The sequence below is a fragment of the Typopeltis vanoorti genome, chromosome 18, assembly GCF_054136105.1.
Source record: "Typopeltis vanoorti isolate ZY-2024b chromosome 18, IOZ_Tvanoo_1.0, whole genome shotgun sequence".
NCBI lineage: Eukaryota > Metazoa > Arthropoda > Arachnida > Uropygi > Thelyphonidae > Typopeltis > Typopeltis vanoorti.
In genome coordinates, this window is record NC_143566.1 from 39,418,329 (window position 1) to 39,430,652 (window position 12,324).

The window sequence follows — 12,324 nt, forward strand, 5'->3', positions numbered from 1 at the left end:
ATAAATTTGTTACTGATTAGGAAAAAATAATTTTTTAAAAATTTTACTTTGCATATTCAGCACCCCCACTTAAAATTTTCACCGGCCACCACTGTTCAGGAGTAGAGTTTAAAAAAACGCCTGTGACTAGTAGCATGCTGCCACAGGGTTCTATTTTTGGATGTTTACTGTTTAATTTGTTCATTAACAATATAGGAAAGTATCTGAGAGGAACTGGTCAGTTATTTGCTGATGATGCAAAGCAGTTCATACAGATGTGAAAATTTTGCAGGATGACTTGGATAGATTGGCTGACTGGGCAAAGGAGAATGGATGTCAGTTTAATGTATCAAAGTGTAAGGTTATGCATTTTTTAGTGAAAAGATTACCAGCTATATCCACAGCTGTGTACCACATTAGTAAAGCTGTACTCCAGGAAACTGACAAAGCCAGAGACATGGGAGTGTTAGTGGATATAGGAAATTAAAGTTTTTTTTTTTTTTTGGGGGGGGGGGGGGAAATGTCTGGTGATGGGAGAATAAGGGGCCCACCATGGAAACTAAGTAAGAGCATAGTTAGCAAGGGTATTATAACAAGGTTTTTTGCTTGGAGGATGGTGAATGAGTGGAATAGGTTGCCAGATTCTGTTAAGGATGCCATGACTGTGAATGAGTTCAAAGCAAAGAATGATAGATATTGTGCAAATGTTGGATAGTTCTTGACATGATGTTTAAGGCCTCCTTCGATGAGTCTGTCTAAGGCTCCTAAGAGTTTCCCATAATAATAATGATACTTACTTTTAATTCTGTAAAGACACGTGTTGACTTATTTCCAGATAACTTTCAATATGACTTCTTTTTTCTGGACTACCTGTAACTTTTTAAGATAGAAAAAATCAAGTTTGAAGGTAAACCATATACAAGTTTATAAGGAAGTTGAGAGGAAACCTCTAAACAGCATCTTAACTGTGTTAGATGAGTCTCAAGGGCATATGTTAGAAATAAGGAGGATGACTTTTAGATCAATAGGAAACATTTTGATTCACAAGCAAGAAACAGATTTCACATAGAAAATAATTTCAAAAGTTGGACCATTTAAGGATTTCATTATTTATTACAGCATATAGCTGAAGTCAAGGGGACTTCCATATAAACTACAGAAAACCAGATGAAGCATTGCTATTGTTGCTATTCTCAAGCAATGGAGGTTGCAATCAGCTTTTTTTTTAAATGTTTATTTATTTATTATTATTATTTTTTTTTAGAAGTTTGAGAAACATCTCCTAAGGGATGTTTATGAGTCGTATGCATATCGAACTTAGAAGGGATGTTTATTGATAAGTCAGTGGAGTCAAGAAATGTTGTTCCAAAAATTTTGGACCATGTATCAAGAGCAGTAAAGTGACAAGAATATACACAGATATATGCAAACAGTTTTTTCATACATATTTAATTTAGAATCTTCTGGATTATAATTAACAAGAGAGGGAAAAAATCCATTTTATTAATTCATAGAAGGCAAAAGCAACATGAAAAAGAAAATGACAAGCCTAAACACAGAAACAATATGCCTTGAAGGATGAAGTTATTCAGATGTCTCATATGTTATGATCAAGAGCAATTATTTCTCCCCATTCCCCAGAGAGAGAGAGAATATATTGCCCGTTTATCCTTAATCAATTCATCAGAATCAATAGCATTATATCTGATAACAGAAACACTGATAGAGTCAATAGCAGTGGCGGCCCATATATAAGCACTGCGACATTGCTGCACCGCCAAGGAAAAAATGAAAAATTTAAATTTTGTTTGTTTTTATAAATAATAACAATGCTTACAACATTATGTAAATGCATGTTGAAGGTTACAGCTTATGTTTCAACAGTGATTGAACGGTTAATAATTGGAAATGTTCGATCAACACTTTGGATTACGAAACAAATACACTGGGATCTAACGCAGTGTTGATATTATCACTTTCGACTAATTACAGCCACTCTCGCCGATATTCGTTTGCGCTTGTGATTGCACGTTACAAATCATTCAGACACTGCTGGGTTGGGCAGTATGCTTGCGCGCATTATTTCTGTGAGATACAAAACTTTTATTATTGGTGTGGGTGAACTATTTTTTGCAAATCTTATTTTATTCTGTTAAAATAACATAATTATTTATTTATTATAGATGCATGGCTGAATTATGACGAATGTCACCATTGAAAATATGAAAAGAATTATATTTTTTCAATTATCATTACATGAAACAAATACACTGCGATCTAACGCAGTGTCAGAATTATTGCGTTTGGCAAAATTCAGCCAGACTCGCCGATATTCGTTTGCGCTTGTGATTGCATGTTACAAGGTCATTCCGACACTGCTTGGTTGGGCAGTGTATCGTGAGATACGAAACTTTTATTATTGGTGTTTGTTCTTGGTGAGGGTGAAATATTTTTAATAAAGCAATTTTTTAATATGTAAATTTATTTATTAATAAATTGGTTACTGATTAGGAAAGAAAGAATTTATTATTATTATTTTTTAAAAAAAATTTATTTTTATTTTGTATATGCAGCACCCCCACTTAAAATTTTCACTGGCTGCCACTGGTCAATAGTTAAGTGTAGATTTATTTCAGTATGCTGAAAAATTGTATTCAGCAAATCATAATGTCCTGATTAATTGTGATAAAGATCTATCAAGATGAAAATATCAGATTACTGCAATTTTTGTTCCCAAAATTCCTCATATAGAAACTTTCATTTTTGCAGAGATCTTTAAGCAATTCAGTTTGCACTGCAGAAATATATTCTTACTCAAGTCTCCCTACTTCTAAATCAGTAATTTTCTTTAATATATATTATATATATATATATATATATATATCATAGAGCTAATTTTTCATTATATTAAATCTAAAATATAAAGCTCACAAGATCACGTGGGAAAGGTATAATCAGGAAATGATCTTTTTCTGATACTTTCTCAAACTAGCAATATTTATATGCATATTTTTTCTGTTCTTGAAGTAGTACTATTCACTATATGCATCCATGATGCATCTCACTTGTTTAACTTATGACAATCTATCAGTGGAAGACCGTTTTGAAATAAATATAAAAAAAATATAAAATATGCATACATTTTTATCTTTAAAAAGTATTTTATATTCATATTTCTTTACTGTTTATTGTATATGAGTTATAAATGTGCATCTTATTCTGGCACAAGCCATATATATTTATTTTTGCATTTGCAAGCAATTACTGGGAGAGATAACTGAAGTAGGTAGTGGAAAAGATTTCATACATCTATTAAAATCTCATAGGGCTGCTTATTCCAAGACAAAATTGCTGGTACTCCATCCAATTTAAAACAATGTTCAAATACCAATCATATATAATATATTGCTAACACAAGTGGTGTCATCTTATTAAGTGGGGATGGTTGGTTGGTTGATTAAGGTTTTATTGGTGCAAGGACAGAAAAGGTCTTCTGCATTAACAAAAGGTTACAGCAGTACACTAGGTAATAATAATAATAAGTTATGCACAAAAAACAAAGTTTAAAAATTTAAGTCTAGCAAAGCAGTATTTACATATAAATAGAATTTAAAATCAAATGTGTTTGCATAAATCATTTCTATCTAAAAAATTCAAAACTTTATGATATTTGTCTCCATCTGCTAAGATCTGCCTGAGTGTATACGGCTCAACTAGAGTAGTAAAAAATTCATTCCACCCTCAAGAGAAGTGCTGGCATTCCACAAGAACATAACAAATGGTGCAAGATAACAGTGACCTATGTATGCAGAGCCTTGCATGATCTGTTTCTATGTTGACTAGACTGTTAATGCTTAATCTCAGGCTTAATCATGTAATTCATTTGTGAGCATGTCCTGTTATGATGACTGCCACTTTGTAATAAGGTTTAATATTATAAACTGTCAGTGTTATGAATATGTGACTGACAAACAGTATTTAAGAAAAGAATCAAAGATTTAGAGCAGTCTCAGTTTCCTCCAATTCCAATGTGGCTAGGAATCCAGCAAAGATCAATAGTAAGGATCTTCATTTTAAACAACAATTGTAGAATTCATAGTGAAGAATTTATAGAGACAAAAACACGTGTTGGAGTAATTACTTTACTTATAATTAATAAAATAACACACAATGTTTTTTAAAAAGAAAGAACAGTTGTAGAGCTTAAAAAGCACTGGATGTGGGTTGTAAACAGCAGATGAGGTAGCATATGAAGAATTCAATGAGTTCTTCATATACTACCTCAGTAGAGTATACACTTTTGGTAAAATAAATTAGAGTATAAAGTATACATTTTTGGTAATGGTTTTCTATTATATGCACAAATGCAAACTGAACTGCATGCAGCTCTACTGTATAATTACTGCAATCAAATGAGATCTCACTTGATATGACAAAGTCAGAAAATATAACAGTACAACCAACAGAGACGTCAGATTTTGAACCATCAGTATAGATGGAAAGGAAATTGGGGTGTTCTGATCTGTGAGCATTAAATAACAGCACATAGAAAAAAGAAGTGTGAGACTTCCTTAGCTGCCACACTGAGAGGTTGCATTTTGGAGCAAAAACCAGTCAGGCAGGAATGCTGTTATGTTCAGCATGAGTAATGTTGTCAACATTCATGCCAATAGTTTTCATAAGCAGAAAAAATATATTAGTTTACATAGAATGTTCTGGAAGAGACTATTTTTAGGGCATAGTTAAGAGATAATTATTTCAGACAGAGCAGGTTTGTTTGCTTCAATATAAAAGACAATGAATAGGCATTGTGCAAAAAAGTATCAGTAGCAATCCATATTCACTGATGATGGATAGGATCCAAAAATTGCAGGCTACTCTGCTTTGCAGAAACATATATTTTGGATCCATAATCCTGCTGTGAACATACAAGTGCAAGATAGTATTTGAAGCAATGAAGATCAATCTGCATCTCATTCAGCAGGGGAGAGAATGTGAAGGAGATTCAATGCTCCTGAGCTTTCTCTTAGTTGAGGAATGTGTACTAAGAAAGCAAGCATTCTGTCACATATGAGTCCTTAGAACTTGGCATCTGTTGCTACTGGAACACTATATCTCATTCTTAGGTAAGGATCTGGGTGAAGAGTGCATTCAGTGACTGAATTAAGAGCAGAAAGAGAGAGAGACGATCAAATGCTTGCTGAAATTGTCTATCAATTACTCTCATGTTACAAAAGTGACAATAAATTGTGATGTCATCAACATACAGATCATTTCCTACAGTGGGAGGAAGAAGCTGTTCAGTGACTGCATTAAGTTGACAAAGAGTTGCATTAAAGACAGAACCTTGAGGAACATCCTCTACTTGATGATATGGCCAAGATAGCATACTTTCCATTTTGACTTGGAAGACTCTGCTAGACAGAAGGTTTTTAATTAAAACATGATATCCTCTCAGACCAAGGATATACACTCAATGTTCTCATTTCAGGAATGCATCTCTTTATACATGTTTCTAAAAGGATCAAATGGTCCAATGTTGAACAATATCTAAAAAATCTACATTGTAAATTGGAGAGAACATCATTGCTTTCTAAATAGCAGAGAAGACTGACATTTATCATTTTCTCTAATATCTCATAAAAAGAGCTAGTCAGAGCAATAGGTCAATCCTTGTTTACTTGTGTTGGATGCTTTCCTAGTTTTTGGTTGGCAATGACAACTGACTTATACCGACAATCTGAAAACTCTTTCTCTGTAAGTAGTCTGTTGTATAGATATCGAGAGAACATGATGGAAGATGTTTTATCATCTCATAATGGAATGTCATTAGGCACTACTGCACTGACCTGAGAGTACAAAAGAGCACTTTTTAGTTCCTCCTCAAGATGTTCAAGTCGGAAAGCATTTTGCATATATATTGTACTGACAGAGCTTCTCATTAGTTTTTGTGCTGCTTTCATGTCATGTGGGCAGGCCAATCTGATGCATTTCATAGCATGTTAGTTGCAACTCTTTTGGTAGAATTTTGCTGCTGCTTTTTTGTGTGCTTCTCCCGCATCAGGCAGCCTTACTGAAACAAAGTTTATGCGGCATGTTTGTTGCAATTCTTTCAGTAGAATTTTATTTGAAGTTGGCATTTGTGATCTGTCTTAATGATATCAAAATTTTCAAATGCAATCAAACAAACACTTATTTCATATAATTGAAAATTTGGACAAATGTTAGGATAATTGTTTTTAGTTAGATACTATGTTTGGCTGTACTACAAATGGTTTTCTTGAGTCCATGCAGCATAGTTTCTGTGAGAGAAATTTCATTAGGTAGTGCCGTTTTTATCCAAGTTGTCTCTAATTGCACTATTTGTTGACAAGTATATTACACAGACTGCAAATGTCTCTCTACATTATTCAGTGATACAATAAAGCTACTTCTTTTTCTCATCGGCAGTATAGTGGCTATTAGTGATTTATATTTCACAAACAAATCCCTTTCCATTTATTCATTTATATATATATATATATATATATATATATATATATATTTTATTATGGCTATCATAAATGCAAATATGAAAGTCTAGAGTTTACAGGATCATGTATTCATTGCTCCACCCCTAGATACTTATAACACAAGTGCACATATAATATCACAGATGTAAATTATTCATAATCCATTTGACAGTACTGAAAGTATTTTTATTCACCTTTGTTCTTTCTCTTTCTTATATCTGCTATTCTTTGAATGTTTTAGTAAATCAAGTATAGCAACTAATAATCAAATATATCATTTTCCTTAATTATTGTTTTTTTAATATATTCTGAAAAGAACATTCCCTTTCATCAATCCCCCTCTACTCAATGCAGATTAGTTACAATCAAAGAAAGTGTTACGAAAAGTCTGCAGACACGCAAAAACGAAATTGCCGGTAAATTCGCTCACTTCGACAGATGGTTGGGTTAGCGGTGTGTGAACCATGATTGCCCTGATCATGTTAACAAATGGCTGATTGCACAGCTCTAGCCTTCTTTGACATCTATGAATACCTCTCTCTAAAACGAAAGCTGCTGATTTCTGAATTTTAGTGCTTTTTGGATAATATAGTAATTCATTTAACAGTTTAACCAATGTTTCTGTTAGTGATCTTTTAATACTAAAAATTCAGGAGGATATGAAGCTGTTACTGAGATTCTAGCAAAATGTTCTCCCATAGCGTCTGCGATACCTTTGTGATCAGCAACAACACATTCTTTATGTTTCAGGGTTGACAAATAGTGTGTTCTATATCTGCCTTTCATTTTCTACATTTTATCCCATACAATATTTGCATTGTTGTTCCTTTGAGTAATCAATTATATAAGTTGAATGTAAGATTGTTTTTGACTCTCATATTTAACATAACATGCCTTGACCCAAGCATGTTTAAAAGTTATTAAACTCCATGCTTGATCTTTTTTGGCTACTTGGCACTCTGGATTCACCAAGACTTTTGATTGAGTGGAATCGAGATTATTTTTTTGGGATGTGGCTGTTGCTGCATGGACGATACAATCTGTTACATGCTTCACTGATAGGTGTTTAACTGACTGCTTCAGCTATGAATTTTGCAAGATGGGAAAAGTATTACAGTCAGCCTGCCTATTTTCCACATGGGTTTCAATGTAGAACAAGATTCCTGTGAGGACACAGTGCAATTATCAGGAAAATGATGGCTTCCATTTAAAATTCTCTTCAACATCACATCCCACATGAGCAGCAAAAAAGGCAAGGGAGCAGATTGTAACATCTATTATAAAATATGAGTGCGTAAGCATATGGAAGAAGGTATCGAGTCACTTATTCAGAAAGGAGAGGTCATTGCTGCCAAGCCCTCAACTCACTCAATGATTCGTGTTAGCACTAACCCACAGAGTGTTGTGTCCATTAAAGTCACTCATAAGAAGGACGAGCTGAGGAAGTTGCAATATAAGATCATCAAACTTCAATCATGTCATTTAACTTACAACCCAGTAGTAAAGAAATGCAACTTACTGTAATAAGAAATCCCACAGATGGGTGAACTGCTACTGCTTTCAGGACATATTCAGTTGGGCATTTTGGAAAGGAATATGATTACACACAGTTATCTCACCATGAACATGACCATCTCCAGTTCTGTCCTTATGAATAACAGTAAAAATCATTAAGGTTGGATCCTCACTGGATTTTAAATGTTTTTTTCTGCAGACAGAAACAGGAAAGCTTGTGTTTTTGCAGAAAATATTCAACATTACTGATATTTTGTAGAGTTGCCCAATTTCAGAGAGGGCTTACCTTTATCAGGTTTATATTCATCAACAGATTTTGGGAAGTATGGATGACAAGTATCCATATATAATCTAATGTGTCAGGATTATTTGTCGAGTTTAGTTCATTTTCAATGGATATAGTAGTTTTCATTTTTCCTATTGGATGTCTGGTGATGTGTTTTTCAGCAATGCCCATGCCATAATTTCTTCACAAGTGGCTTCTCTTTGAAATAGACCATTTTTGAAGTTGTTTCAGGAATGAGACCATAAGCTATGTGACTGATGCATTCTACAGGGAAGCAGTCACAATCATAATGTTCATATATGATGAAATTATGAGATTTTGGAATAGACATGCATGTTTGAGATGCTCTTAATGATTTCTTAACTGCCACCTTCTTAACATAAGAGAATTTGAGAAGTGTAGTGGTGGTGATAACTTTTGCATCCTGATTTTTTGTTCTGTTTTGTATATATATTTTTTTCCTCCTCATCTCTGCACTACTGACAGGGAGTAAGCTGAATGATTTTCAAGACAGTTGGCACATGTAATTTCTTTGGCAGACCAAGAGACATGGCAGGCAGATTGAGCATGCTAATATTTCTGTCATTTGAAGCATCTCAGTTGATTAGGTATGTATGTTCTAATAGGACAGTTCAGATAACCTGTTTTACAGATGTTGGAGGTTTGGGTGCATCAAAGGAGAAGATGTCCCAGGTTGGAACGAAGTGACTTTCCCTACATATCATAATGCACATCACATCTATTACTTCTGGATCTTTAAGCTCTGAACATATCCCCTCATTTGGAACATCAAGGAGTTCCCATTTTGATATCACTCCTCTAGAAGAGTGTAGTGTAGTGTTTTACAAAATGTTACTGTAATCAATATTCCTCCCATTGTTGTTACTTTACTACTCTCATTAGTTTCTTGAATGTTTTGGGAGATCCTGCCAGTTCTAAACCATTAAAAAAGGGTAAACTATTCCCTACTGGCCTTTCACCTGTTGCATGTGCAAGGCTCATCACTGGTATAAATGAACCAATACCATGCTCTAGGGGTTAAACGTGTGGTGCCAGAGCTCTTCACCCACCATGGAGCCACATATGAATGCCCACTATCCAGCAACTAATAAATGTTCTCATTAGTGGAAAACTAGGGTTTCCCTAGAGGCTATACCAACATCACAACAACCCTGTCGACCCCTGCAGGCAAGCCAACTAGGGCGGTACTCTCCACCATGAAGAAGTGCCCAATATCGAGGAAACTGTGTCAGGATTTTTTCTTCTTCACCATAATATGGTTCATAATATGCTTCACCATAATATGGTTATCAAGAAAGTTGATTTGAATAGTTTAAATTTTGATACAATCAAAGTTAGAAGTAAAAATAGTTGCTTTAAAGAAAGATTAGGAAAAAATTCATTCACTAGGAATCTCCTATGAAACATGAAATTTGACATGTAGTAGTTTGGCAAACATATATCTAAAGGTGTGTTTTTAAAGGCATATAAGCTACGAGGAATTAAATTATTTTAAAAATACTACAACTAACAGAAAATAGTCATGTTATAAATGTGGTTTATAAACTATCATTACAGGGATAAAAGCAGGCATGTTAAGCCAGTCCTGCACTAAAATAAAGTTTCTGTTAATGCCATGTGAAGTGCAGTCACCAATATCACAGATGTTTATTTACTGCTAAATTCTATTTCACTATAGCACTTACCAGAAATAATCATAAATAAGCATGAAATATTTATTTTCTAATTGGAATCTGAAAGGAGGAGTTGAAATCAGAGTATTTATTTTTTTTTAAATAAGTAGAACAGATTTGATATAGGATCACAGTGAGTGGTACCGTGGAGAGGATACAGGTTAAGTCATCAGCCTTAAATGAAACTTAAATAAGAAGAAATATGGACACAGATGAAGGAGGAGAGAGAGAGAAATATATTTCTGAAATACATAAATGTGGATATAAGGAAGTAATTTAGAGAAGAGAACATGGGAAATATCTGAAAAGTTATATATATAAAAAAAATTCCAGTGTCAAACAGAATTGGGGAGGAATTGAATATGCATACATTAAATATGTAAGATGTTAAATTATTTCTCCATGTGTTGAATGTACACCTCAACCAATAATAAAAGACCTATCCAAAACTGCTTCCCTGCCTATATATATCAAAGCTAAAAATCAATATAAATCAAACATTTTTAAAATCTATATGGAAATTTAATAGAAATTTTCTCTTATTATTATTATTTTTTTCATCTATGGTATATGAAAGTCCTCTTCTGGGACAAAAGCAGTGGGATTTATGACTTTTTTAGTAGATTTATGCTATGTGAACAATAAACATTATTAAAATCAGAAAAAATGAACACTGTTTTAACAAATTCAGTCACTATAACAAACTCTCCAAAAGTCCTGCCCATAATACCACAGGAACAATAGTCTGCTAAAGGAAATCCACTATAGCAAACTACTGCTGTGATCCTTGTGAGTTTGCTACAGTGAAAGGTAAAATAAATTATTTGTGAATATATAAAAAATTTAACTATTTCTAAATATTCAAAATTGATATACAGAACATATTTGAATTGAAAATCGCTTACTCGTGCTCGCTGTGCTAGTTTTAATTCTTGTTTCTTGTGACTTCGCTGATAAGCAGTGATTATTCTACGCAAACGAGTATTTAAGTCAGAAACAGATGGGAATGGTAGCAGTCCTAATTCAGTTGCTAAAAATTAAAACAAAATGAACACATATATCTTTTTCTCATGGCCAATAAATGAAAGAATTAACTATAACAAAAAAAAGAATAAATAGTTCATACCAAACAAAAAAAAAAAAAGACAATAAAAAGTTCATGTCAAACAAAAAATAACTCAAGTGAAATATTCAACCAGCTATCACTTTTGGATCTTGACAAACAATAAGCTGTTGTTTTGAAGAAACCATAAAAGATGAACAGATTTCACTACCACAACCACTCCAAGTTTCTGAAGAGAAGATGACAGCAATCAAGATATCAACTGGTAAGCTTTTGGACTGATTTTATAAAGGAATAATAATAAATGTCATTTACTAGAAATATATAGAGAATGCTTCTTTATGAGGATTCTGTTATAAAATAGGAAAGATGATCCATTAAAACTGATGAAAGATATACAATAATATCACAAGAAATATTTTCTTATTTTATAAAACTTCCACCAGTTTCATAGAAATGAGTGAAAGAAACCATTAAAGATTAACCGATTTCACTGACAACACCCCAAGTTTCTGAAGAGAAGATGAAAGCAACTGAAATTAGGTGGTAAACTTTTGGATCGATTTATGGTTTTGACCAACAATAAAAACCTGATGTTGATGAATTGCCACCCTTTTGGAAATTGTCTACATAGCTTTGAGATCAGCAATAGTAGTAATAATGGTTTAGAATTAACAGATAGCATATGGTACAGCTTTCATTTTTTTTTTTTTATTCAAAATAACTTTAGTATTATTCAGTGTGATTACAAAGCATATATACTAGATGTGAAATATTTTTAGTTTGAAATCTGAGAGATAATACAAGCATATTTAAATGCTAAAAGATTATTTTCAAGTTATGAAGCTTATTTATTAATGTTAGCACAACTGGTTTTATGTTCTTTTGGGGTAAATGTGTTCCAATCCTGTGTGGGACACCATGTCTATGAAAGACTGGAACACAGGTCCTTTCCAACCAAGCAACATCCCCTGTTACAAATGCTGAGAAGACTCTACAAGCTGTGAACAATATTCCAAACAACAGGTTAAACCCCATCCTCCACCAGCTGGACAAATATTACTGTTCACAGGAAAGATAGAAGACCTATCCATTTGCTAATGAAAGATTGCTGATGAGAATGTATAGAGAGCATACAAAAGGTACTTCTCTCATTTCTTAGGGAAAAATGTAGGAGGAAAGCTTTTTGAACAGAACTAGATACAATCAAAAGTGGTATGTAAGTTTGAACCTGAACTGCTCATGATTCTACATGCTCAGAGGAAAACTGGAATA

The 12,324-nt window shown here is 33.3% G+C and overlaps 1 protein-coding gene across 1 annotated transcript in view; it reads right to left on the reverse strand.

The window, feature by feature from the left end:
• Positions 1–12,324, reverse strand: part of kis (chromodomain helicase DNA binding protein kismet) — a 945,984-nt gene that overhangs the window by 386,054 nt on the left and 547,606 nt on the right. Inside the window, exon 33 of the mRNA XM_090408660.1 lies at positions 10,892–11,016. Coding sequence (XP_090264786.1) covers positions 10,892–11,016 — 125 coding nt within the window. The remainder of the gene's footprint in view (positions 1–10,891; positions 11,017–12,324) is intronic.